The sequence below is a fragment of the Anomaloglossus baeobatrachus genome, chromosome 5 (assembly GCF_048569485.1).
Source record: "Anomaloglossus baeobatrachus isolate aAnoBae1 chromosome 5, aAnoBae1.hap1, whole genome shotgun sequence".
Lineage (NCBI taxonomy): Eukaryota > Metazoa > Chordata > Amphibia > Anura > Aromobatidae > Anomaloglossus > Anomaloglossus baeobatrachus.
The window spans coordinates 289,710,822-289,737,277 of record NC_134357.1 but is presented as its reverse complement, the minus strand read 5'-3'; the positions used below and the strand labels follow the sequence as shown (position 1 = coordinate 289,737,277).

The window sequence follows — 26,456 nt, the reverse complement described above, 5'->3', positions numbered from 1 at the left end:
ACTCCAGTCCTCAAGAGCCAGCAACAGTGCATGCTTTCACAGTTTCCTTCGTATAGCACAGGAGATGGAATTATCATCATCTGGAAGATAATTAAATTATCACCTGGGCAATAATGGGAAAGCCGAGAAACATACACTGTTTTGGCAAACACTGCTCTTGGGTTATGAAGCTTCTTTTGTTTCGGAGTAGAAGGGGGGAACGTGGCATAGGGGTGGCTTGGTTGACGGTGGTTAGCGCATGCTAAAGGGAAAAGCCATAAGCTGTCGCCCAACGTGGGGCTCGAACCCACGACCCTGAGATTAAGAGTCTCATGCTCTACCGACTGAGCTAGCCGGGCTTCTGGGCCACACCGACCCAGCAGAGCTATACGTGGCATGGCAAGGTCAGGGGGAAGGGGCCTGTCAGACCCTGGATCCAGGCTCGTTGGGTAGCAGACAAGCTGACGAAGCATCCAAGCATTGGTGGTTCAGTGGTAGAATTCTCGCCTGCCACGCGGGAGGCCCGGGTTCGATTCCCGGCCAATGCAGGACTGCTCTTTTCATCGGTTGGCAGAAATTTCAGCGCAACTCTTTTCTTCACTTTCTGAAACATTTGCTCGGTGAGCTTTAGACGTGTTACTGAAGTATTCAAGCGTTGGCGGTTCAGTGGTAGAATTCTCGCCTCCCAAGCGGGAGGCTGGGGTCTGATTTCTGACCAATGCAGTGTGCCTCTTTTTATCATTTGCCAGGAACTTCTGCTCATTTCCGGTCCTCACTTTCTAAAACTTTGAACTTTGGTTGCTTTTCTTTGCCTTCCAATCCTCTGGGGCCTTTCCAGCTCCTTATCCTCTAGGGCAGTGATCCCCAACTCCAGTCCTCAAGAGCCAGCAACAGTGCATGCTTTTACAGTTTCCTTCGTATAGCACAGGAGATGGAATTATCATCATCTGGAAGATAATTAAATTATCACCTGGGCAATAATGGGACAGCCGAGAAACATACACTGTTTTGGCAAACACTGCTCTTGGGTTATGAAGCTTCTTTTGTTTCGGAGTAGAAGGGGGGAACGTGGCATAGGGGTGGCTTGGTTGACGGTGGTTAGCGCATGCTAAAGGGAAAAGCCATAAGCAGTCGCCCAACGTGGGGCTCGAACCCACGACCCTGAGATTAAGAGTCTCATGCTCTACCGACTGAGCTAGCCGGGCTTCTGGGCCCCACCGACTCAGCAGAGCTATACGTGGCATGGCAAGGTCAGGGGGAAGGGCCTGTCAGACCCTGGATCCAGGCTCGTTGGGTAGCAGACAAGCTGACGAAACATCCAAGCATTGGTGGTTCAGTGGTAGAATTCTTGCCTGCCACGCGGGAGGCCCGGGTTCGATTCCCGGCCAATGCAGGACTGCTCTTTTCATCGTTTGGCAGAAATTTCAGCGCAACTCTTTTCTTCACTTTCTGAAACATTTGCTCGGTGAGCTTTAGACGTGTTACTAAAGCATTCAAGCGTTGGCGGTTCAGTGGTAGAATTCTCGCCTCCCAAGCGGGAGGCTGGGGTCTGATTTCTGACCAATGCAGTGTGCCTCTTTTTATCATTTGCCAGGAACTTCTGCTCATTTCCGGTCCTCACTTTCTAAAACTTTGAACTTTGGTTGCTTTTCTTTGCCTTCCCATCCTCTAGGGCAGTGATCCCCAACTCCAGTCCTCAAGAGCCAGCAACAGTGCATGCTTTCACAGTTTCCTTCGTATAGCACAGGAGATGGAATTATCATCATCTGGAAGATAATTAAATTATCACCTGGGCAATAATGGGAAAGCCGAGAAACATACACTGTTTTGGCAAACACTGCTCTTGGGTTATGAAGCTTCTTTTGTTTCGGAGTAGAAGGGGGAACGTGGCATAGGGGTGGCTTGGTTGACGGTGGTTAGCGCATGCTAAAGGGAAAAGCCATAAGCAGTCGCCCAATGTGGGGCTCGAACCCACGACCCTGAGATTAAGATTCTCATGCTCTACCGACTAAGCTAGCCGGGCTTCTGGGCCACACTGACTCAGCAGAGCTATACGTGGCATGGCAAGGTCAGGGGGAAGGGGCCTGTCAGACCCTGGATCCAGGCTCGTTGGGTAGCAGACAAGCTGACGAAATATCCAAGCATTGGTGGTTCAGTGGTAGAATTCTCGCCTGCCACGCGGGAGGCCCGGGTTCGATTCCCGGCCAATGCAGGACTGCTCTTTTCATCGGTTGGCAGAAATTTCAGCGCAACTCTTTTCTTCACTTTCTGAAACATTTGCTCGGTGAGCTTTAGACGTGTTACTGAAGTATTCAAGCGTTGGCGGTTCAGTGGTAGAATTCTCGCCTCCCAAGCGGGAGGCTGGGGTCTGATTTCTGACCAATGCAGTGTGCCTCTTTTTATCATTTGCCAGGAACTTCTGCTCATTTCCGGTCCTCACTCTCTAAAACTTTGAACTTTGGTTGCTTTTCTTTGCCTTCCCATCCTCTGGGGCCTTTCCAGCTCCTTATCCTCTAGGGCAGTGATCCCCAACTCCAGTCCTCAAGAGCCAGCAACAGTGCATGCTTTCACAGTTTCCTTCGTATAGCACAGGAGATGGAATTATCATCATCTGGAAGATAATTAAATTATCACCTGGGCAATAGTGGGACAGCCGAGAAACATACACTGTTTTGGCAAACACTGCTCTTGGGTTATGAAGCTTCTTTTGTTTCGGAGTAGAAGGGGGAACGTGGCATAGGGGTGGCTTGGTTGACGGTGGTTAGCGCATGCTAAAGGGAAAAGCCATAAGCAGTCGCCCAACGTGGGGCTCGAACCCACGACCCTGAGATTAAGAGTCTCATGCTCTACTGACTGAGCTAGCCGGGCTTCTGGGCCCCACCGACTCAGCAGAGCTATACGTGGCATGGCAAGGTCAGGGGGAAGGGCCTGTCAGACCCTGGATCCAGGCTCGTTGGGTAGCAGACAAGCTGACGAAACATCCAAGCATTGGTGGTTCAGTGGTAGAATTCTTGCCTGCCACGCGGGAGGCCTGGGTTCGATTCCCGGCCAATGCAAGACTGCTCTTTTCATCGTTTGGCAGAAATTTCAGCGCAACTCTTTTCTTCACTTTCTGAAACATTTGCTCGGTGAGCTTTAGACGTGTTACTAAAGCATTCAAGCGTTGGCGGTTCAGTGGTAGAATTCTCGCCTCCCAAGCGGGAGGCTGGGGTCTGATTTCTGACCAATGCAGTGTGCCTCTTTTTATCATTTGCCAGGAACTTCTGCTCATTTCCGGTCCTCACTTTCTAAAACTTTGAACTTTGGTTGCTTTTCTTTGCCTTCCCATCCTCTAGGGCAGTGATCCCCAACTCCAGTCCTCAAGAGCCAGCAACAGTGCATGCTTTCACAGTTTCCTTCGTATAGCACAGGAGATGGAATTATCATCATCTGGAAGATAATTAAATTATCACCTGGGCAATAATGGGAAAGCCGAGAAACATACACTGTTTTGGCAAACACTGCTCTTGGGTTATGAAGCTTCTTTTGTTTCGGAGTAGAAGGGGGAACGTGGCATAGGGGTGGCTTGGTTGACGGTGGTTAGCGCATGCTAAAGGGAAAAGCCATAAGCAGTCGCCCAATGTGGGGCTCGAACCCACGACCCTGAGATTAAGATTCTCATGCTCTACCGACTGAGCTAGCCGGGCTTCTGGGCCACACTGACTCAGCAGAGCTATACGTGGCATGGCAAGGTCAGGGGGAAGGGGCCTGTCAGACCCTGGATCCAGGCTCGTTGGGTAGCAGACAAGCTGACGAAATATCCAAGCATTGGTGGTTCAGTGGTAGAATTCTCGCCTGCCACGCGGGAGGCCCGGGTTCGATTCCCGGCCAATGCAGGACTGCTCTTTTCATCGGTTGGCAGAAATTTCAGCGCAACTCTTTTCTTCACTTTCTGAAACATTTGCTCGGTGAGCTTTAGACGTGTTACTGAAGTATTCAAGCGTTGGCGGTTCAGTGGTAGAATTCTCGCCTCCCAAGCGGGAGGCTGGGGTCTGATTTCTGACCAATGCAGTGTGCCTCTTTTTATCATTTGCCAGGAACTTCTGCTCATTTCCGGTCCTCACTCTCTAAAACTTTGAACTTTGGTTGCTTTTCTTTGCCTTCCCATCCTCTGGGGCCTTTCCAGCTCCTTATCCTCTAGGGCAGTGATCCCCAACTCCAGTCCTCAAGAGCCAGCAACAGTGCATGCTTTCACAGTTTCCTTCGTATAGCACAGGAGATGGAATTATCATCATCTGGAAGATAATTAAATTATCACCTGGGCAATAGTGGGACAGCCGAGAAACATACACTGTTTTGGCAAACACTGCTCTTGGGTTATGAAGCTTCTTTTGTTTCGGAGTAGAAGGGGGAACGTGGCATAGGGGTGGCTTGGTTGACGGTGGTTAGCGCATGCTAAAGGGAAAAGCCATAAGCAGTCGCCCAACGTGGGGCTCGAACCCACAACCCTGAGATTAAGAGTCTCATGCTCTACCGACTGAGCTAGCCGGGCTTCTGGGCCACACCGACTCAGCAGAGCTATACGTGGCATGGCAAGGTCAGGGGGAAGGGGCCTGTCAGACCCTGGATCCAGGCTCGTTGGGTAGCAGACAAGCTGACGAAACATCCAAGCATTGGTGGTTCAGTGGTAGAATTCTCGCCTGCCACGCGGGAGGCCCGGGTTCGATTCCCGGCCAATGCAGGACTGCTCTTTTCATCGGTTGGCAGAAATTTCAGCGCAACTCTTTTCTTCACTTTCTGAAACATTTGCTCGGTGAGCTTTAGACGTGTTACTGAAGTATTCAAGCGTTGGCGGTTCAGTGGTAGAATTCTCGCCTCCCAAGCGGGAGGCTGGGGTCTGATTTCTGACCAATGCAGTGTGCCTCTTTTTATCATTTGCCAGGAACTTCTGCTCATTTCCGGTCCTCACTTTCTAAAACTTTGAACTTTGGTTGCTTTTCTTTGCCTTCCCATCCTCTGGGGCCTTTCCAGCTCCTTATCCTCTAGGGCAGTGATCCCCAACTCCAGTCCTCAAGAGCCAGCAACAGTGCATGCTTTCACAGTTTCCTTCGTATAGCACAGGAGATGGAATTATCATCATCTGGAAGATAATTAAATTATCACCTGGGCAATAATGGGACAGCCGAGAAACATACACTGTTTTGGCAAACACTGCTCTTGGGTTATGAAGCTTCTTTTGTTTCGGCGTAGAAGGGGGAACGTGGCATAGGGGTGGCTTGGTTGACGGTGGTTAGCGCATGCTAAAGGGAAAAGCCATAAGCAGTCGCCCAACGTGGGGCTCGAACCCACGACCCTGAGATTAAGAGTCTCTTGCTCTACCGACTGAGCTAGCCGGGCTTCTGAGCCACACTGACTCAGCAGAGCTATACGTGGCATGGCAAGGTCAGGGGGAAGGGGCCTGTCAGACCCTGGATCCAGGCTCGTTGGGTAGCAGACAAGCTGACGAAACATCCAAGCATTGGTGGTTCAGTGGTAGAATTCTCGCCTGCCACGCGGGAGGCCTGGGTTCGATTCCCGGCCAATGCAGGACTGCTCTTTTCATCGGTTGGCAGAAATTTAAGCGCAACTCTTTTCTTCACTTTCTGAAACATTTGCTCGGTGAGCTTTAGACGTGTTACTGAAGTATTCAAGCGTTGGCGGTTCAGTGGTAGAATTCTCGCCTCCCAAGCGGGAGGCTGGGGTCTGATTTCTGACCAATGCAGTGTGCCTCTTTTTATCATTTGCCAGGAACTTCTGCTCATTTCCGGTCCTCACTTTCTAAAACTTTGAACTTTGGTTGCTTTTCTTTGCCTTCCCATCCTCTTGGGCCTTTCCAGCTCCTTATCCTCTAGGGCAGTGATCCCCAACTCCAGTCCTCAAGAGCCAGCAACAGTGCATGCTTTCACAGTTTCCTTCGTATAGCACAGGAGATGGAATTATCATCATCTGGAAGATAATTAAATTATCACCTGGGCAATAATGGGACAGCCGAGAAACATACACTGTTTTGGCAAACACTGCTCTTGGGTTATGAAGCTTCTTTTGTTTCGGAGTAGAGGGGGGAACGTGGCATAGGGGTGGCTTGGTTGACGGTGGTTAGCGCATGCTAAAGGGAAAAGCCATAAGCAGTCGCCCAACGTGGGGCTCGAACCCACGACCCTGAGATTAAGAGTCTCATGCTCTACCGACTGAGCTAGCCGGGCTTCTGGGCCACACCGACTCAGCAGAGCTATACGTGGCATGGCAAGGTCAGGGGGAAGGGGCCTGTCAGACCCTGGATCCAGGCTCGTTGGGTAGCAGACAAGCTGACGAAACATCCAAGCATTGGTGGTTCAGTGGTAGAATTCTCGCCTGCCACGCGGGAGGCCCGGGTTCGATTCCCGGCCAATGCAGGACTGCTCTTTTCATCGGTTGGCAGAAATTTCAGCGCAACTCTTTTCTTCACTTTCTGAAACATTTGCTCGGTGAGCTTTAGACGTGTTACTGAAGTATTCAAGCGTTGGCGGTTCAGTGGTAGAATTCTCGCCTCCCAAGCGGGAGGCTGGGGTCTGATTTCTGACCAATGCAGTGTGCCTCTTTTTATCATTTGCCAGGAACTTCTGCTCATTTCCGGTCCTCACTTTCTAAAACTTTGAACTTTGGTTGCTTTTCTTTGCCTTCCCATCCTCTGGGGCCTTTCCAGCTCCTTATCCTCTAGGGCAGTGATCCCCAACTCCAGTCCTCAAGAGCCAGCAACAGTGCATGCTTTCACAGTTTCCTTCGTATAGCACAGGAGATGGAATTATCATCATCTGGAAGATAATTAAATTATCACCTGGGCAATAATGGGACAGCCGAGAAACATACACTGTTTTGGCAAACACTGCTCTTGGGTTATGAAGCTTCTTTTGTTTCGGAGTAGAAGGGGGAACGTGGCATATGGGTGGCTTGGTTGACGGTGGTTAGCGCATGCTAAAGGGAAAAGCCATAAGCAGTCGCCCAACGTGGGGCTCGAACCCACGACCCTGAGATTAAGAGTCTCATGCTCTACCAACTGAGCTAGCCGGGCTTCTGGGCCGCACCGACTCAGCAGAGCTATACGTGGCATGGCAAGGTCAGGGGGAAGGGGCCTGTCAGACCCTGGATCCAGGCTCGTTGGGTAGCAGACAAGCTGACGAAACATCCAAGCATTGGTGGTTCAGTGGTAGAATTCTCGCCTGCCACGCGGGAGGCCCGGGTTCGATCCCCGGCCAATGCAGGACTGCTCTTTTCATCGGTTGGCAGAAATTTCAGCGCAACTCTTTTCTTCACTTTCTGAAACATTTGCTCGGTGAGCTTTAGACGTGTTACTGAAGTATTCAAGCGTTGGCGGTTCAGTGGTAGAATTCTTGCCTCCCAAGCGGGAGGCTGGGGTCTGATTTCTGACCAATGCAGTGTGCCTCTTTTTATCATTTGCCAGGAACTTCTGCTCATTTCCGGTCCTCACTTTCTAAAACTTTGAACTTTGGTTGCTTTTCTTTGCCTTCCCATCCTCTGGGGCCTTTCCAGCTCCTTATCCTCTAGGGCAGTGATCCCCAACTCCAGTCCTCAAGAGCCAGCAACAGTGCATGCTTTCACAGTTTCCTTCGTATAGCACAGGAGATGGAATTATCATCATCTGGAAGATAATTAAATTATCACCTGGGCAATAATGGGACAGCCGAGAAACATACACTGTTTTGGCAAACACTGCTCTTGGGTTATGAAGCTTCTTTTGTTTCGGAGTAGAAGGGGGAACGTGGCATAGGGGTGGCTTGGTTGACGGTGGTTAGCGCATGCTAAAGGGAAAAGCCATAAGCAGTCGCCCAACGTGGGGCTCGAACCCACGACCCTGAGATTAAGAGTCTCATGCACTACCGACTGAGCTAGCCGGGCTTCTGGGCCCCACCGACTCAGCAGAGCTATACGTGGCATGGCAAGGTCAGGGGGAAGGGCCTGTCAGACCCTGGATCCAGGCTCGTTGGGTAGCAGACAAGCTGACGAAACATCCAAGCATTGGTGGTTCAGTGGTAGAATTCTTGCCTGCCACGCGGGAGGCCCGGGTTCGATTGCAGGACTGCTCTTTTCATCGTTTGGCAGAAATTTCAGCGCAACTCTTTTCTTCACTTTCTGAAACATTTGCTCGGTGAGCTTTAGACGTGTTACTAAAGCATTCAAGCGTTGGCGGTTCAGTGGTAGAATTCTCGCCTCCCAAGCGGGAGGCTGGGGTCTGATTTCTGACCAATGCAGTGTGCCTCTTTTTATCATTTGCCAGGAACTTCTGCTCATTTCCGGTCCTCACTTTCTAAAACTTTGAACTTTGGTTGCTTTTCTTTGCCTTCCCATCCTCTAGGGCAGTGATCCCCAACTCCAGTCCTCAAGAGCCAGCAACAGTGCATGCTTTCACAGTTTCCTTCGTATAGCACAGGAGATGGAATTATCATCATCTGGAAGATAATTAAATTATCACCTGGGCAATAATGGGAAAGCCGAGAAACATACACTGTTTTGGCAAACACTGCTCTTGGGTTATGAAGCTTCTTTTGTTTCGGAGTAGAGGGGGGAACGTGGCATAGGGGTGGCTTGGTTGACGGTGGTTAGCGCATGCTAAAGGGAAAAGCCATAAGCAGTCGCCCAATGTGGGGCTCGAACCCACGACCCTGAGATTAAGATTCTCATGCTCTACCGACTGAGCTAGCCGGGCTTCTGGGCCACACTGACTCAGCAGAGCTATACGTGGCATGGCAAGGTCAGGGGGAAGGGGCCTGTCAGACCCTGGATCCAGGCTCGTTGGGTAGCAGACAAGCTGACGAAACATCCAAGCATTGGTGGTTCAGTGGTAGAATTCTCGCCTGCCACGCTGGAGGCCCGGGTTCGATTCCCGGCCAATGCAGGACTGCTCTTTTCATCGTTTGGCAGAAATTTCAGCGCAACTCTTTTCTTCACTTTCTGAAACATTTGCTCGGTGAGCTTTAGACGTGTTACTGAAGTATTCAAGTGTTGGCGGTTCAGTGGTAGAATTCTTGCCTCCCAAGCGGGAGGCTGGGGTCTGATTTCTGACCAATGCAGTGTGCCTCTTTTTATCATTTGCCAGGAACTTCTGCTCATTTCCGGTCCTCACTTTCTAAAACTTTGAACTTTGGTTGCTTTTCTTTGCCTTCCCATCCTCTGGGGCCTTTCCAGCTCCTTATCCTCTAGGGCAGTGATCCCCAACTCCAGTCCTCAAGAGCCAGCAACAGTGCATGCTTTCACAGTTTCCTTCGTATAGCGCAGGAGATGGAATTATCATCATCTGGAAGATAATTAAATTATCACCTGGGCAATAATGGGAAAGCCGAGAAACATACACTGTTTTGGCAAACACTGCTCTTGGGTTATGAAGCTTCTTTTGTTTCGGAGTAGAAGGGGGAACGTGGCATAGGGGTGGCTTGGTTGATGGTGGTTAGCGCATGCTAAAGGGAAAAGCCATAAGCAGTCGCCCAACGTGGGGCTCAAACCCACGACCCTGAGATTAAGAGTCTCATGTGCTACCGACTGAGACCGACTAATAACATTCATTTTTGCTGCAGTGCATTTCACACTTCCAGGCTGATCTACAGTCCAAATGTCACAATGCCAAGTTAATTCCGAATGTGTAAACCTGCTAAATCTGCAGGGGGTTGAATACTACTTGTAGGCACTGTATATATATTTACTAGCTGTAGTACCTGGCGGTGCCCGGGAAAGTAATTGTCTCTCTCCCTCTCTCCACTCTCTGTGTCCCTCTCTGTCTGTCTCCCGCTCTCGCTCTGTGTTTCTGTCTCTGCCTGTCTGTGCTTGTGTTTGTATGTATCTCTGTGTGTCTCTGTCTCTGTGAATCTGTGTCTCTGTGACTATATCTGTGTCTCTGTGTCTGTCTCTGTGTGTCTCTGTGTTTCTGTCTTTATGGGTCTCTGTGTGTGTCTGTCTGTATCTCTGTCTATGTATCTGTCTCTGTGTGTCTCTGCCTCTGTGTCTCTGTCTGCGTGTGTCTGCCTCTGTGTCCCTCTCTGTCTGTCTGTCTCACGCTCTCTCTCTGTGTGTTTTTGTCTCTGCGTGTCTGTGCTTGTATGTATCTCTGTGTGTCTCTGTCTTTGTGTATCTCTGTCTTTGTGACTATATCTATGTCTCTGTCTCTGTGTGTTTCTGTCTTTGTGTGTGTCTCTGCATCAGTCTCAGTGTGTGTGTGTGTGTGTGTGTATCTCTCTCTGTGTCTCTGTTTCTGTGTCTGTCTCTGTGTTTGTGTGTCTCTGTCTCTGTATCAGACTCTGTGTCTCTGTGTGTGTCTGTATTTGTCTCTATTGACATCATATTATCTGACACATTACCTGTCTTAAAAAAAGAATGTCCTTTGTTGCCTATAGCAACCAATTACAGCTCTTATTAATGACCTGTAGTTCCCAGCGCCATTGATTTTAGTGTAAGCAGGTTTTTGCGGCGAATAACTGTAAAGTGTGGGGTTAAAATTTCTCATCAAAACATAGTCTATGACGTTCCCTGTGTCACATGGGGCGTCTGTGCAAAATTTCGTGATTGTAAATGTGACGGTGCGGATTCCTTTATTGGACACACACACACACACACACACACACACACACACCTTCATATGTTAGATTATACACCCTACATGTGCCCTGTACATGTCACGTATAGTGTGTAATGGAATGGAATTCTGAATATTGACCTGCCATATCCTATAGGTGTGTAATATGCACTCTGTTAGGATTTCACTTGCTGATTCGAGTAGTTGTCACCTGATCACTCACAAGTGATTTGCAGACTCTGGGTCATCTGCAGAATGACGTCTCCTCCTGTTCCTCTCAAATTGAAAATGATAACAATGAGAGAAGCAGGAGGAGACGTCATTCAGCAGATGACCCCGAGTCTGCAAATCACTTGTGAGTGATTTCATTGGCAAATGAAATCCTAACAGTGTGTATTACACATTTTTGGGGTTCGACCAATTAATGTGCAGCAGAGCAGGGAGAAGCCATTGGGCACCAGCCTCCCGGACTCCTCATCCTGGTGGCATTGTCCTCGGCAGAGATAAAATGTGTTTTATCTGAAATGTGGCAGCATCAGAGTAAAATATACACGACTGCAATAATGGAGCCAGTGTCTGACTCCTTCCACGCGGGGGTCGTGCAGGAGGAATCAGCTGTCACATTTCTTACCTGGTAGCAAATAACAGTGGAGTCTCATATGTTACATGGCGTCACTGCCGTCTGCACATCGCATGGAATGGTTTAGGGGATGTTCACACGGGGCATCTTTTTTTACCACAAATATGCAGTGTTTTTGTCCCAAAAATGCACCGCGGCAAAAATGCATAAAAAAACGCAATGTGTTTTTGACACATTTTTACCGTGTTTTGCCCAATGCGGTTTTTAAGTTTAATTATTGACTGGAAGGGCTCAAAAACAAAAACGCAAAAAGAACTGACAGCTGCATCTTCAAAAACGCAGCCAACAAAAGATGCCCAATGTGGACAGCAAAAGAGAAATCCCATAGACTTTGCTGGGGGGAGGAAATGCATGCAGGGGCATCTTTGTGACCTCAAAAATGCTACAAAAGATGTCCTGTGTGAACTTAGAATGGCGTCGTTCATAACAACATTAAGGCTATCAATGTAATGCATCGTCAGCAGCTGAGTTGTGTATGATGAGGTCCTGCAGCAGCTGAGGTGTATTATGGGGTTCTGCAGCCGCTGAGTTGTGTATTATGGGGTTCTGCAGCCGCTGAGATGTGTATTATGGGGTTCTGCAGCAGCTGAGGTGTGTATTATGGGGTTCTGCAGTAGCTGAGGTGTGTCTTATGGGGTTCTGAAGAAACTGAGGGGAATTATGAGCCAGCAACAGTGCATGCTTTCACAGTTTCCTTCGTATAGCACAGGAGATGGAATTATCATCATCTGGAAGATAATTAAATTATCACCTGGGCAATAATGGGAAAGCCGAGAAACATACACTGTTTTGGCAAACACTGCTCTTGGGTTATGAAGCTTCTTTTGTTTCGGAGTAGAAGGGGGAACGTGGCATAGGGGTGGCTTGGTTGACGGTGGTTAGCGCATGCTAAAGGGAAAAGCCATAAGCAGTCGCCCAATGTGGGGCTCGAACCCACGACCCTGAGTTTAAGAGTCTCATGCTCTACCGACTGAGCTAGCCGGGCTTCTGGGCCACACCGACTCAGCAGAGCTATACGTGGCATGGCAAGGTCAGGGGGAAGGGGCCTGTCAGACCCTGGATCCAGGCTCGTTGGGTAGCAGACAAGCTGACGAAACATCCAAGCATTGGTGGTTCAGTGGTAGAATTCTCGCCTGCCACGCGGGAGGCCTGGGTTCGATTCCCGGCCAATGCAGGACTGCTCTTTTCATCAGTTGGCAGAAATTTCAGCGCAACTCTTTTCTTCACTTTCTGAAACATTTGCTCGGTGAGCTTTAGACGTGTTACTAAAGTATTCAAGCGTTGGCGGTTCAGTGGTAGAATTCTCGCCTCCCAAGCGGGAGGCTGGGGTCTGATTTCTGACCAATGCAGTGTGCCTCTTTTTATCATTTGCCAGGAACTTCTGCTCATTTCCGGTCCTCACTTTCTAAAACTTTGAACTTTGGTTGCTTTTCTTTGCCTTCCCATCCTCTGGGGCCTTTCCAGCTCCTTATCCTCTAGGGCAGTGATCCCCAACTCCAGTCCTCAAGAGCCAGCAACAGTGCATGCTTTCACAGTTTCCTTCGTATAGCGCAGGAGATGGAATTATCATCATCTGGAAGATAATTAAATTATCACCTGGGCAATAATGGGAAAGCCGAGAAACATACACTGTTTTGGCAAACACTGCTCTTGGGTTATGAAGCTTCTTTTGTTTCGGAGTAGAAGGGGGAACGTGGCATAGGGGTGGCTTGGTTGATGGTGGTTAGCGCATGCTAAAGGGAAAAGCCATAAGCAGTCGCCCAACGTGGGGCTCGAACCCACGACCCTGAGATTAAGAGTCTCATGCTCTACCGACTGAGACCGACTAATAACATTCATTTTTGCTGCAGTGCATTTCACACTTCCAGGCTGATCTACAGTCCAAATGTCACAATGCCAAGTTAATTCCGAATGTGTAAACCTGCTAAATCTGCAGGGGGTTGAATACTACTTGTAGGCACTGTATATATATTTACTAGCTGTAGTACCTGGCGGTGCCCGGGAAAGTAATTGTCTCTCTCCCTCTCTCCACTCTCTGTGTCCCTCTCTGTCTGTCTCCCGCTCTCTCTCTGTGTTTCTGTCTCTGCCTGTCTGTGCTTGTGTTTGTATGTATCTCTGTGTGTCTCTGTCTCTGTGAATCTGTGTCTCTGTGACTATATCTGTGTCTCTGTGTCTGTCTCTGTGTGTCTCTGTGTTTCTGTCTTTATGGGTCTCTGTGTGTGTCTGTCTGTATCTCTGTCTATGTATCTGTCTCTGTGTGTCTCTGCCTCTGTGTCTCTGTCTGCGTGTGTCTGCCTCTGTGTCCCTCTCTGTCTGTCTGTCTCACGCTCTCTCTCTGTGTGTGTTTTTGTCTCTGCGTGTCTGTGCTTGTATGTATCTCTGTGTGTCTCTGTCTTTGTGTATCTCTGTCTTTGTGACTATATCTATGTCTCTGTCTCTGTGTGTTTCTGTCTTTGTGTGTGTCTCTGCATCAGTCTCAGTGTGTGTGTGTGTGTGTGTGTGTGTATCTCTCTCTGTGTCTCTGTTTCTGTGTCTGTCTCTGTGTTTGTGTGTCTCTGTCTCTGTATCAGACTCCGTGTCTCTGTGTGTGTCTGTATTTGTCTCTATTGACATCATATTATCTGACACATTACCTGTCTTAAAAAAAGAATGTCCTTTGTTGCCTATAGCAACCAATTACAGCTCTTATTAATGACCTGTAGTTCCCAGCGCCATTGATTTTAGTGTAAGCAGGTTTTTGCGGCGAATAACTGTAAAGTGTGGGGTTAAAATTTCTCATCAAAACATAGTCTATGACGTTCCCTGTGTCACATGGGGCGTCTGTGCAAAATTTCGTGATTGTAAATGTGACGGTGCGGATTCCTTTATTGGACACACACACACACACACACCTTCATATGTTAGATTATACACCCTACATGTGCCCTGTACATGTCACGTATAGTGTGTAATGGAATGGAATTCTGAATATTGACCTGCCATATCCTATAGGTGTGTAATATGCACTCTGTTAGGATTTCACTTGCTGATTCGAGTATTGGTCACCTGATCACTCACAAGTGATTTGCAGACTCTGGGTCATCTGCAGAATGACGTCTCCTCCTGTTCCTCTCAAATTGAAAATAATAACAATGAGATAAGCAGGAGGAGACGTCATTCAGCAGATGACCCCGAGTCTGCAAATCACTTGTGAGTGATTTCATTGGCAAATGAAATCCTAACAGTGTGTATTACACATTTTTGGGGTTCGACCAATCAATGTGCAGCAGAGCAGGGAGAAGCCATTGGGCACCGGCCTCCCGGGCTCCTCATCCTGGTGGCATTGTCCTCGGCAGAGATAAAATGTGTTTTATCTGAAATGTGGCAGCATCAGAGTAAAATATACACGACTGCAATAATGGAGCCAGTGTCTGACTCCTTCCAGGCGGGGGTCGTGCAGGAGGAATCAGCTGTCACATTCCTTACCTGGTAGCAAATAACAGTGGAGTCTCATATGTTACATGGCGTCACTGCCGTCTGCACATCGCATGGAATGGTTTAGGGGATGTTCACACGGGGCATCTTTTTTTACCACAAATATGCAGTGTTTTTGTCCCAAAAATGCACCGCGGCAAAAATGCATAAAAAACCGCAATGTGTTTTTGACACATTTTTACCGCGTTTTGCCCAATGCGGTTTTTAAGTTTAATTATTGACTGGAAGGGCTCAAAAACAAAAACGCAAAAAGAACTGACAGCTGCATCTTCAAAAACGCAGCCAACAAAAGATGCCCAATGTGGACAGCAAAAGAGAAATCCCATAGACTTTGCTGGGGGGAGGAAATGCATGCAGGGGCATCTTTGTGACCTCAAAAATGCTACAAAAGATGTCCTGTGTGAACTTAGAATGGCGTCGTTCATAACAACATTAAGGCTATCAATGTAATGCATCGTCAGCAGCTGAGTTGTGTATGATGAGGTCCTGCAGCAGCTGAGGTGTATTATGGGGTTCTGCAGCCGCTGAGTTGTGTATTATGGGGTTCTGCAGCCGCTGAGATGTGTATTATGGGGTTCTGCAGCAGCTGAGGTGTGTATTATGGGGTTCTGCAGTAGCTGAGGTGTGTCTTATGGGGTTCTGAAGAAACTGAGGGGAATTATGAGATTTTGCAGCAGCTGAGATGTGTATAATGAGGTTCTATTGCATCTGAGGTGTGTATTTAGAGGTTCTGCAGCAGCTGAGGTGTAATATGCAGAACTTCATAATGCACTTTATTCGGTGTGGATTTATCTTACAAATTTTCCAACAAAATTATTTGCAGCATTGCCAAATGGGGTGTGCCCAGTCTGGTTAATAAAGGGATTACAATATATATGCCGTAGTTCTTCCATACACCGTGCCCCTCCCTTATGGTGTGTATGTGGTGCTGCACCTCAGTCTGCTCAGGGTAGTGGAGCTGAGAGGCAGCGACACATACACAGCGCCCCCCGTCCTTATGGTGTGTATGTGGTACTGCACCTCAGTCTGTTCAGGTCATTGGAGCTGAGAGGCAGCGACACATATAACCCGAGGACTCTTTATTATGTAGAAAGCAGAGATTTTTTTCTAATTTCGTACATTCCCCTTTAACATCTGTATTTTGGACTTTTTTGGTCTGGCGTACACACAGCATCGCCCGCCGGCTCCATGGTGCCTTGTCTGCTATCATCTGGTACATTTATCCTCAGGATTTGTATAGTAGATGTTGATCCCACCAATGGGACCACGACCTGCGGCGCTCTAAGTGTATAGGAATTTATACCATCTCTCCACGAAGAGCAGCAGCACCTCATTCTGCAGATACATGTGCGCCCCATTGGGGGGATCCGTATGTACCATCCATAATGTAATATCCAGGCATACAGCATGTACGAGATGTGGTGGAATTAATGTGGATTGAGAATCAGATTCTGCAGCACAAATCTGGAGGACTTTATTGTACATTTGAAGAAATCAATTTTCTTAGGATATAAAAAAAATTGCCTCTGGTCCTCATTGGTTTCCTGGAAAATGGGTACAAAATCAGTAGGGGGGGGGCACCAAAGGGCAGTTTTGTACAGGGCGCCATTCAGGCTAAGGCCGGCCCTGCATAGAAACACAATACAAACAAAAATCCGCTAGATCTTTAGCTTTTGTCAGTACCAAAGGTATAGCCGATTTTTGTTTGCATTGTGCTTCTATGTTTTAAAGCCTAAAGATTACTGGAAGTTTTAGAGTGCCGGTCTCATGTTCATATATTATTTGGGTGTGCCATCCCTTGACCGAGCACCTGCAATTTTGAGTGCCGCCTGGATATCACTTCTCATCTTATGATAAAGAGCACGGGGACTAGTCCCAAGGGCATTATATTTCCCCCGACTAGCCACTCTGTAAGCATGTTAGTGTGGCGCCCCTGAATATATCAGGGTGGCACAGGGTACTGCAATGCTCAACCAGAGTGCAGGGCCTACACCCCATGGGTCCAGGTTTCCAACAACGGTGTCACTAACATCCGCACTACAAATCCCAACCCCACCTCACACCATGACCTGTACAGACACACCAGTGGGTTGGTCAAGTTGGAGCCATCTTGCCCGCCATATTTTGGCGCCAAAAACAACAACTGCGCCATCATCCTCAGCAAAAGGACAGAAAGCCGAAGCCCCGCCCCTCGTCCAGAGAGATTGGTGACGAGAACCAAGGGGGGGCGTGACAGGATGTAAGAGTGGAAGTGGGCGCAGGGATGCCAGGACTCTGCTCATAAGTTCCTGGAACTTGCAGCAGGATGTCAGCGTCAAGGGACTTGTCACCAGAACGTGCTATTCCTGGGCCAGCTACCTGGATCGAAGAGGAGACGGAGCGACTCTGCAGGAGGATGCAGAATGCAGACGCAGTTTCTGTTCGTGCTGGATGACTGGAGAGTTGAGATGATGACAGTGGCCGCGGCTGTGCATGCCCGTGAAGCAGGTGCCCTGCGTTTGGAGCGGGTAAGCAGTAACCCAGTTCCGGTTGATCCAGCCTACCCGGCCACGGAATCCGGTCTGTCCCCAGCCACCTCAATAGTCATGCCCCCTTCTCCACCCTCAGCTGCGGCTGCAGCCGAGCTGCTAACCCTGACATCGGCAGCGGAACCTCCAGCCCCACGGAAGACGAGCAGGCCACAGCGCCTCCGGCCCTACCACAGGCCAGACCAGACCCGGCTGCATCACCGGACCCGTACCTTGGTACTAAGCACCCGGCCGCTGCTATCCCAGCTGCGGAACAGCCGGTTCTTTTTTGCAACGCTGCAGAGGAGTAGCCTGCCGACATGCCGGTTCCACCACCGCGCAGCCTCCCAGTAGTTCCGGGCCGCCAGAATCCGATTGCAGCTGTTTCCCCAGAGGTCCACGTCCCATACTGGGAGAGACAACACCAGCAGCTGCTTGCAGAAATGTCCGCCAGAGAGCAATGTCGTGCAGAGGTTGCAGCCCGCACACACAGAGAAAAGGAGCACCTGAGAAAGGCTACGTTCCGGGTCAGAGGACCACGGTACCGAGGCCTAGTGGAGCGTTTTGACCCCGTCAAGGGGTGGGGTTTTATCTCTGAGCCGGGCCTTGCTGCTGGGGTGTTTGTCTCAAGGAGGGACGTGGCGGAGCACCTCCCAAAGGGACACCCAGACCGAAACCTAACGCCAGGGATATGGTCTCCTATTCCCGGCATTGTGGGGAGCGGGGCTGGTGCGCCCTGGAGGTTAGAAAGCACGTCATGGAGGGCGAAAGAGTAGTGCCAGCTCCTACAACTGCCCCCGACTACCTCAGAGAGTAAAGTGGTAGCGGATCCCAGCTATCTCGTCAAGAAAATGTTATGTTATGATGTGTTAACGTTTGAAAATCTGCATAATCAAAAATGTTGAAAGTCTTAATTAACCGGGAAAGTCACCTGATTTTCTGATCATTATAAAGTTAAAGTGTGGACCATAGCTGCAAGACTGGCATCAGCCAGCATGAACTTGGGCTCATTGTATATAGTTGCACCTTGTGTGCCTACCAGAGTCATTCCCTAAACCATCAGGGTTTCCAACCTTGTCACCACGGACACTACAAGGAACTCGGGGTGGTGCGACACCATGGCTAGCGGTGGCATCAGGGTTCAGGTGTTTTGGGTGGCGGGTTGAAGGGAAAGGGACAATGGGAATGGACTGTCTCAGGAAGGAGCTGCAGCAGAGTAGGCTGAGCTACCAGCTATCGCTACAACCAGTAGCGTTCCCAGTTGTTCTTAAGTAAACTCTGAGAGTCTGTAATGTTTTTAAAGTGCATTGCCTCCCCTGTGTGAGAAGAGTATTTAACCTGTTATCTTTTCCAGTTCGTGAAAAATAAAACTCTAGGTGCTCTGCAGCTCGGGAACGAGCTACGTTTAACCAAGGGGGAATATGGCGCCCCTGAATATATCAGGATGCCACAGGGTACTGAAATCCTCAACTAGGGTGCAGGGCCTACCCCCCATGGTTCCAGGTTCTCAACAACACTAACATCCGTACTACAAATCCCAACCACACCTCACACCATGACCTGTACAGACACACCAGTGGGTTGGTCAAGTTGTAGCACGGCCGCCAACCTAGGGGTCACTGTAAAAACGAGGGTGAAAGAAGACGGGTTTTTCAGCCGCGCTATGAACCACACCGTTGAAGATTCCTTAAGATATTTTTATTGAGCCATTCCAACGCGTTTCAAAGGCATGACCGCCTTCTTCCTCAGGGAATAGAAATAGGAAGAAGGCGGTCATGCCTTTGAAACGCGTTGGAATGGCTCAATAAAAATATCTTAAGGAATCTTCAACGGTGTGGTTCATAGCGCGGCTGAAAAACCCGTCTTCTTTCACCCTCGTTTTTACAGTAACCACTTCTGACGGGGCCGCTGCTGAACCAGCTCAGCACTCCCATACGCTGTTATAGGGGTTGTGACTATCACAACCAGACCAGGTGAGTGCATCCCTTTACTTTCCTATACCCTAATATCGGGTAAAACCCTATTGCGCCCTTGTTTTCCCTACCACAGATTCTGTCAACCTAGGGGTCAGGCAGACTGTTGGGAGGGGAGACAGGGTTGTTCAGTAGTAGCCCTCAAAGAGTGAGGAACTGGGGAGTTGGAGCTCCCAGGGAGGCAACAGGTTGGGTCGCAGACGGTGGTCCGGGACCACAGGAGTTGGGAAGCGGTATCAGGAACACTGGACAGGAGTGTAACAGACGCAGTCTAGGAGGACTGTTGGCAGGGCTCCAGACTTACCAAGTGACACTGGTGGGAGCGGGACCTGGACTGGCTACCCCTGCAGAAACTGCGGTGCCTTGAGACATTGGTTTACCATCTGTGTGAGTGTCTGCTTATTCCACCTAATCCAGCACCACGAATACAGTGAGTAACTTGACCCCTTGCTTCCCAAGGCCAAGCCCCAACTCGCTCACCATCTCCCCCCACTTTCCAGGGCCGTCCCTTCCTGCGGAGGGACTGACACCATGCTGCCCCCACTCCATCAGCCCCGGTACTCCTATGGGCAGCGGCGGTACTCCCCTTACCGCAACTCACAGGTAGCGTCACGAACATTTATCCCCTGTAAATACCCCCTTTACATTTGAGTGGCCACAAGCCCCCAGGTCCGGAGACCCTTGAGCCACAGTAACCCCGGATCCGAGCAGTTCGACTGCTGCAGGGTCGGCACATTAGTACGTCCACAGGGGTGTACTAACATGATATTTGTGCCACCCCTGCAGCGGATCGAACCGCTCGGATCCGGGGGTGGTGATTACTTGTGGCTCGAGGGTCTCCGGACCCGGGGGCCACACTCAAACGGAAAAGGGGATTATTTACAGGGGATTTGGTATCGTTCGTGACGCCACCCGTGGTGTGCGGTAATTGGGAGTACCGCCGCTGCCTTTAGGAGTACCCGGGGTGATGGAGTCGGGCAGCAAGATGACGTTACCCTCCACGGGTAGGGGTAAGCCCCGGGACTCTGGATGGTGATGCGGGGGTGCAGTGCAGGGGTCCGTCGGGTACTCACTCAGCAATGAAGCAGACGCTGACAACAAGGTAAACCAAGGCTCTGACTGTCGCTGCCCTCTTGGGGAAGCTCGTCCGGGTCCCGTCCCCTGAAGCACTGCCTGGTGGTTCGTAACCTGCCTCCTGGCACCAATTTAGATTGTCAGTTGTGGCCCAGTAGCTTGGAGCTTTCCGGGCCCCACTCCCCACTGTGGCTAAGTGAAGGAGCCTGCTCTCAGAAGCTCACGCTTGGGATTTCAGTGGGCCGCTTGCTAGGAAAGCCCTATCCCCCTCGTTGCGCTAATGCCCCCGATCTCTCAGCTTTGTGGGAACAGTCCATAAAGACCCTGTCCTCCGCAGGTTAATTGCCTGGTCGCCTGAAGCTTCTCCCCGACCTAGGGTCCGTGTACCCCAAAGTGCCTTTGGTCCCGAACCGGTGATATGACCAGGCTGCTGACCGTCCTCCTTGACGGGTCTCAGGCACCTAGCCTCAATCGCCTGCGACCAGGGGTCCGACTCTTCTAGGTCCAGACCACAGTCTGCACCAAAAATACAAAATTATCCCCGGCACTCCAAGAGAAAAAAGAAACAATGTCTGGGTATTTTTGATGTTTTTTATTGTGAATAGTCTTATCTCGACGTTTCGGTCATACCTTGACCTTTATCAAGAGAATTAATCAGACTATAGAAAGAGAACATAAAAAAACAGAAATTAATACATAATACAGGAGAAGAATTACCAGGAGACACAGCTCCGGTTATTTATATACATTGTACACAAAAGGAGTATACATTACAATGGTAAGGTACAGAGTCAAAGATATATATAAGATAATAACATCTGTATACACCCAAGAAGAAAGAACAACATCCGAAGTAATTGTTTACCAACTGGAAACTTATCATGTAAGTATCAGAAGAGACTAACAGGTAGACGTACCTATGAAGCAGAGAAATCAGTATGTGCATACTACTCGAGGGAGGGAGCAATACGAGTCACCACTCATATGAAGAGGAACTTATCAGGTGCGTATGAGCGCTAGGTGAAAGAAAGAATCATTAACAAAGGAAACCTATGCAGTGATTCTTGACTGTGATCGGTGAATAAGTAATATGTGAATACCTGTGACTGAATAATAGACAATCGGGATCAGCCAGTCAATAGTCTATGGGGTAATCATGTAGTGGTATTCCACCGAGGTAGAAGGTCGTATGTCGTGACTGGTTGTAGAAAAAAGAGAGCGAAATAAAGTAAGTGAGTAAAGCATGAACGGAGAAGAGGAGTAGAAGAAGGAGGGGGGGGGGGGGAAGGGGGAGGGGGAAGGGTTGGGTTGGGGGAGGGGTGGAAGGAGAAAGGAAAAGATGGTGAGATCAGGCTGAAGGTAAAGATAAGTGTATATGAGAAGTTAAGACAAGGTACCTGTCCAATAATTGGCTACTGTATAGGTGCCATGCCAATCTTGTTAGTGAGCAGAGAACCTAATGGAGAAATTCTCGAATGAACACATCAGTGGATAGAGAGACGTGTCTCTAAAATTGGTTATACTCCATTCACTACCTGTCAAACAGCATGAAATGGTGTGCGGGAGGTAATGTGTCTCTGGAAACTTGTGACACCAATACATTAGCTATAAGACATATAGCCCACAATGCCAAATGTTCTAAAAATAGAAAGATCTCATGAGAAAAAATCCACACACTGTATAACATCCAATGAGGTGAGTAACCTCCATCAACATGACTAATATTACTCACAATCTATGAGCAGCCGTGAAATAAGGTCGTATAGGAGACCTTCTTAAAGGAGTAGTGGAGTAGGTGAAATTGTCATGACAGTGTCGGTATTCCACCTATGCTGCGGACTAGTGACATAAATAGACAGAGGTTAATGCAATGGTGTACTGATAAATCACCAGACCATGGACAAAACTGATAAATAGCATAACAATACCTCAAAAGGGAAACAGCCTATATGGTAACAGTGTCCTATGCCAGGGCTATGCTCAAAAGTGGTAACTTGGAAAAAGGTCAAAGACCTATGGAGAATAAAGAGAACCTGTTAAAGAACATAGATTAACGGTCACAAAAATGAAAGTAAAAGCTCTTACTGATACCTGGTGTATGAGATGATACAGGCTTGTGTCCAGGGGGAATGGTGGCTGGCTACTGAGTTGGTCTGTGTAACTGAGCCGTCTTAAATGCAGGTGGTGATGAGGAGATCGGCTCCAGGTGGAGCTGACTTGCTGCGCATAGGAACGGTAGTGGTGAAGGTTGGTACTGCAGCACTAGGTTTACATAGAGGACTATTAGGTGTTGTGAGTCACGTGAAATACAGTGAGAAGTGGCATACAGACCTCCGTGATGTGAGGGAGTGAGTGCCTCACATGTGACCACTAAAAGCACAGGGGTGAACCGGTGATGTGTGGAAATCACGTAGTGAAGAGAGCCTAAAAAAGGGGGAGAAAAATAAATTAGTAGGCATATGACAGGAAAGAATTTAAACCTGGAAAACATAAGAATGTAAGGAATTCACAAAACAACAGGTACCTTACAATTACCATAGATCTGTATCTAAAATCACTCTCGTAAAGTGATATTGATAAATTACATAACTAATCAGAGACATAAAAATCACAGTCATAAAAATGGGAAAAGAGGTTTATCTAAAAGGAGTCTACGGAGACCACAACTAGGACCTGAGCATGTCAGAGATGGACCTCATATTCTCGGTTCAGTCCTCGGGGTTCCAGGGTACCCAACGTGAAAATCCAATATGCTTCTCTTTCTTTTAATCTACGGACCCTATCGCCACCCCTACGTAATAGTGGAACATGCTCAATGACCTGAAACCTCAATTGAGCTACTGTATGATGGAAAGTGTCAAAATGATGGGGGATGGGTAGTAAAAGTTGCTTATATCTGATCGTTGATTTGTGTTTACTGATGCGATCTCGGATATGTTGGGTAGTCTCCCCAACATACCCGAGACCGCAGGGACACTTGATCAGGTATATCACATAGGAAGACTCACAGGTGTGATACCCTCTGATAGTGAAGTTTTTTCCAGTATGGGGATGTGTGAACTTGTTACCCTTGGTCAAATTATTGCATTGGAGACAGTGTAAGCATGGGAAGTTACCTGTTTTGGGTGGTCCCAAGAAAGTCTGTCGTGGTGAGATTGATGACCCTATGTCGGCTCGGATCAGACTATCCCTCAGGTTCCTCGCTCGTTTGTGACAAAAGATAGGGAACATCCCGAACTCTTTTATAGAGGGGTAAGCCTTCTGTAGTAATGGCCAATGTCTTGTAATGACCTCCTTAAAAAGTGGCGAAAAAGGGTGGTATGTCTGGACACAATGCATCCGTGGTGAAATGACATCATCATTGCGGGCACGGGTAGAGCGATTGAATGCCACGGAAGAAGGGTAGCCTCGTGAGAGGAATTTATCACCCATCTCACGAAACCTTGTTGCTTGTGTTTGAGGATCAGAAACGATCCTTTCCACTCTCTTATGCTGTGAAATGGGCAATGACTTTTTAATGTGTGGAGGGTGGCAACTGGAGTACAGCAGAAGGCTGTTCTTGTCGGTGGGTTTGACGTATAGATCAGTCGTGATAGTCCCTTCAGGGGATAGAATGACAAGGGTGTCCAGAAAGTTAATCTGGAAGGGATCACTGTGTACTGTAAAAGTGAGACCCGGACGGGCGGAGGAGATATATTGGTGAAAGGTATCCAGGGATAAGGAATCACCGTGCCATATGACAAAAATGTCATCAATATATCTCCTCCATCCAATGGCATGTTGTTTCCACAGCGAATGGCTGTACACAAATGTGTCTTCGAAATGCGCCATGTAGATATTTGCGTACGGAGGCGCTACGTTAGAACCCATCGCTGTGCCCCGTTGCTGCATATAAAACTGATCTTCGAAGAGGAAAAAATTATTGCCCAATACCAATTGCAGGAGATCAAGACAGAAAGAATGCTGTAGAGGGGACAGTGACCCATAAAGTTCCAAGAACCATTTGACGGCTTGGATGCCATCGCTGTGTGCTATACTTGTGTAGAGACTGTCTACATCAAAGGTCACGAGAAGACAATCGGGAGGACGAGAGGTGAAAGATCTGATATGAGACAGAAAGTCAGACGTGTCCTTTAGGTATGACGGAATCACAGGAATTAGTGGTGTGAGAATCTTATCCAGGGAGATGGCCAATGGCGAAAGGATAGATTCAGTGGAGGCTACGATAGGTCGTCCGGGAGGTTGCTGAAGATTTTTATGAATCTTGGGTAGAACATAAAAGACGGGTGTTACGGGGTTAGATTTAATGAGATACTCAGCCAATTTCTTGTCAATCGTGCCTTGTGATAAGTGGTAGTCAACAGTATCCCTGATCCGTTCGCGTATTTGAGGAGTGGGGTCTCGAGGGACGGGCAAATAAGTGGAATTGTCACGTAGTTGTCTATAAATCTCAGAGAGATAATATGTTTTGTCCAGAATGACAATGGATCCCCCTTTATCGGCTGGCTTAATAATTATACTTTTGTTATTCTGGAGTTCCCTGATGGCTGTATCTTCTTCAGGGGTATAGTTGTGTCTGATCTTGTATAGGCCCCTATCTATGTCCTGTAAAATCTTATTCATATCATTGGAAACCAGAGAAATGTAAGTGTCAACGGGATGATAGGACCTGGGGGGATGAAAGGTACTCGTGAGACTGAGTTTAAGATCCCGGAGACTAAAAGTGCCAGAGCCCGAACCTACGTCCTCAGGGGTAGCCAGAGGAAGACCAGGTCATGTTCCTCGTATGCAGACCAGATGCAAAGTGCCGGATTGTGCCGCATTGCAGAAACCGTTCCATCCGGAACATCAGTTTTTTGGCATCAGGCACAATCGGCAAAAAAACTGATGCGACGAATCCGGCGAAAAAACGGATCCGTTTCATCAGTGTTTTCCTTCAGTTCCTTCAGTTTTTTTAAAAGGGCCAGTGTGATTCTGAGCATGCTCAGTTAAAAAAAAACGGATCCGGCGGCCGGATCAGGTTTTTGCCGCATTACGACGGACCCGGCATCCATAGGCTTGCATTATAAAACATGCCGTACGGCGCCGGATCCGGCGTGATTCGTTTTTTTTTGCCGGACACAAAAACGTTCACTTCAACATTTCATCCGGCCGCCGGACAAGTACGGATGAAACACAAGGCCATCCGGCGCTAATGAAAGTCTATGGGGGGAATAACGGATCCGGCGGCAACAGGCGCCGGATCCGTTTTTTCATGTTTATGCCGGATTGTACCTGATGGCAAAAAACTGATGTGTGAAAGCAGCCTAAGGGGAGACGCTCGTACGGTAACTTCTAAATCCCAGTGGCCAGAGTGACCTCTGCTGACGTCACAACCATGTGACCAGAAAGGGACGGGGCCTCCACAGACATTGCTCATACCAAAAAGATACATTATTCTTCTAATTCCACGTCGGCATAGAGTTGATTATAATAGAAGCGGGGGTCTGTGGGTAAGGCTAAGTTCACACTTCAGTTGTTTTGCATCAGTCACAATCCGTAGCCTTGAGGAATTACGGAATCCTGCAAAATATTTTGCAGGAATCCTGTATTTCCCCATAGACTTCTATTAGCGACGGATTGCGACTGATGACCCTGCGTTGCATCCGCTACGTCGCGGTCCGTCGTTTTTGACTGACCGCCGAGCGGGGAGCAACGCAGAATGTAACGTTTTTCGGGCCGTCAAAATTAACGCGCCGCGCAGGAATCCGTCGCCATCCGTCACACTTGCAATGTATGTCTATGGTGCTGGATTCCATCGTAATCCGTCTTACGACGGAATCCAGCGCTGGATTCCGCCATGCTCTACTGAGCATGCCCAGCATGTTTGGCACACCCCCTGGGCTGTCCCAAACACAAACGGATCATGACTGATCCGTCAAAAAACGGACGCATAACGGATGTAACGGACGCAACGGATCAGTTTTTTCACAGGATTCCTGTGAAATACACATCAGTTGCACCAGTTGACATCTAAAAAACAACTGATCCGTTGCTGACGGACCTGACGGATTGAAAACAACTGAAGTGTGAACTTAGCCTAAGACCCCCAAATGGGAAGGTGCAGGGGGGATGAAGAACCCCTCTTGCATGAGTATAGTGGACGGAAGGAAACACTGCCACGCCCACCAAACAAGCTGTCACGCCCACTAAGGAAGCCGGTCACGCCCACAGGTCCTTCCACCTACTGGGAT

At 48.7% G+C, this 26,456-nt stretch overlaps 1 protein-coding gene and 17 non-coding genes across 19 annotated transcripts; 11 read left to right on the top strand and 7 right to left on the bottom strand.

The window, feature by feature from the left end:
* Nucleotides 1-265: 265 nt before the first annotated feature.
* Nucleotides 266-338, bottom strand: TRNAK-CUU (transfer RNA lysine (anticodon CUU)). The gene has a single exon. It is a non-coding gene; the product is annotated as a tRNA-Lys (tRNA).
* A 118-nt stretch (nucleotides 339-456) lies between these two features.
* TRNAG-GCC (transfer RNA glycine (anticodon GCC)) lies at nucleotides 457-527 on the top strand. Its single transcript has one exon. It is a non-coding gene; the product is annotated as a tRNA-Gly (tRNA).
* Nucleotides 528-1,111: 584 nt separating this feature from the next.
* On the bottom strand, nucleotides 1,112-1,184 carry TRNAK-CUU (transfer RNA lysine (anticodon CUU)). Its single transcript has one exon. It is a non-coding gene; the product is annotated as a tRNA-Lys (tRNA).
* A 117-nt stretch (nucleotides 1,185-1,301) lies between these two features.
* TRNAG-GCC (transfer RNA glycine (anticodon GCC)) lies at nucleotides 1,302-1,372 on the top strand. The gene has a single exon. It is a non-coding gene; the product is annotated as a tRNA-Gly (tRNA).
* Nucleotides 1,373-2,120: 748 nt separating this feature from the next.
* On the top strand, nucleotides 2,121-2,191 carry TRNAG-GCC (transfer RNA glycine (anticodon GCC)). Its single transcript has one exon. It is a non-coding gene; the product is annotated as a tRNA-Gly (tRNA).
* A 583-nt stretch (nucleotides 2,192-2,774) lies between these two features.
* On the bottom strand, nucleotides 2,775-2,847 carry TRNAK-CUU (transfer RNA lysine (anticodon CUU)). The gene has a single exon. It is a non-coding gene; the product is annotated as a tRNA-Lys (tRNA).
* A 117-nt stretch (nucleotides 2,848-2,964) lies between these two features.
* TRNAG-GCC (transfer RNA glycine (anticodon GCC)) lies at nucleotides 2,965-3,035 on the top strand. The gene has a single exon. It is a non-coding gene; the product is annotated as a tRNA-Gly (tRNA).
* A 748-nt stretch (nucleotides 3,036-3,783) lies between these two features.
* Nucleotides 3,784-3,854, top strand: TRNAG-GCC (transfer RNA glycine (anticodon GCC)). Its single transcript has one exon. It is a non-coding gene; the product is annotated as a tRNA-Gly (tRNA).
* A 583-nt stretch (nucleotides 3,855-4,437) lies between these two features.
* TRNAK-CUU (transfer RNA lysine (anticodon CUU)) lies at nucleotides 4,438-4,510 on the bottom strand. Its single transcript has one exon. It is a non-coding gene; the product is annotated as a tRNA-Lys (tRNA).
* Nucleotides 4,511-4,628: 118 nt separating this feature from the next.
* TRNAG-GCC (transfer RNA glycine (anticodon GCC)) lies at nucleotides 4,629-4,699 on the top strand. Its single transcript has one exon. It is a non-coding gene; the product is annotated as a tRNA-Gly (tRNA).
* A 774-nt stretch (nucleotides 4,700-5,473) lies between these two features.
* TRNAG-GCC (transfer RNA glycine (anticodon GCC)) lies at nucleotides 5,474-5,544 on the top strand. The gene has a single exon. It is a non-coding gene; the product is annotated as a tRNA-Gly (tRNA).
* Nucleotides 5,545-6,127: 583 nt separating this feature from the next.
* TRNAK-CUU (transfer RNA lysine (anticodon CUU)) lies at nucleotides 6,128-6,200 on the bottom strand. The gene has a single exon. It is a non-coding gene; the product is annotated as a tRNA-Lys (tRNA).
* A 118-nt stretch (nucleotides 6,201-6,318) lies between these two features.
* TRNAG-GCC (transfer RNA glycine (anticodon GCC)) lies at nucleotides 6,319-6,389 on the top strand. The gene has a single exon. It is a non-coding gene; the product is annotated as a tRNA-Gly (tRNA).
* Nucleotides 6,390-6,972: 583 nt separating this feature from the next.
* Nucleotides 6,973-7,045, bottom strand: TRNAK-CUU (transfer RNA lysine (anticodon CUU)). The gene has a single exon. It is a non-coding gene; the product is annotated as a tRNA-Lys (tRNA).
* A 118-nt stretch (nucleotides 7,046-7,163) lies between these two features.
* TRNAG-GCC (transfer RNA glycine (anticodon GCC)) lies at nucleotides 7,164-7,234 on the top strand. The gene has a single exon. It is a non-coding gene; the product is annotated as a tRNA-Gly (tRNA).
* Nucleotides 7,235-8,816: 1,582 nt separating this feature from the next.
* Nucleotides 8,817-8,887, top strand: TRNAG-GCC (transfer RNA glycine (anticodon GCC)). The gene has a single exon. It is a non-coding gene; the product is annotated as a tRNA-Gly (tRNA).
* A 3,411-nt stretch (nucleotides 8,888-12,298) lies between these two features.
* TRNAG-GCC (transfer RNA glycine (anticodon GCC)) lies at nucleotides 12,299-12,369 on the top strand. Its single transcript has one exon. It is a non-coding gene; the product is annotated as a tRNA-Gly (tRNA).
* An 8,513-nt stretch (nucleotides 12,370-20,882) lies between these two features.
* On the bottom strand, nucleotides 20,883-25,305 carry LOC142309990 (uncharacterized). 2 transcript variants are annotated; one of them, XM_075347469.1, is made up of 8 exons: nucleotides 23,340-25,305; nucleotides 22,315-22,647; nucleotides 22,152-22,236; nucleotides 21,956-22,062; nucleotides 21,759-21,861; nucleotides 21,621-21,679; nucleotides 21,324-21,421; nucleotides 20,883-21,239 (listed from the first exon to the last, which is right to left on the bottom strand). In XM_075347469.1, the coding sequence occupies exons 1-2, from the start codon at nucleotides 24,844-24,846 to the stop codon at nucleotides 22,364-22,366; spliced, it is 1,791 nt and encodes a 596-aa protein (XP_075203584.1). In that variant the 5' UTR covers nucleotides 24,847-25,305; the 3' UTR covers nucleotides 20,883-21,239; nucleotides 21,324-21,421; nucleotides 21,621-21,679; nucleotides 21,759-21,861; nucleotides 21,956-22,062; nucleotides 22,152-22,236; nucleotides 22,315-22,363. The 2 variants fall into 2 exon arrangements, with proteins under 2 accessions (XP_075203584.1, XP_075203583.1); XM_075347468.1 differs by having other exon boundaries at nucleotides 20,883-21,421.
* Nucleotides 25,306-26,456: the final 1,151 nt, after the last annotated feature.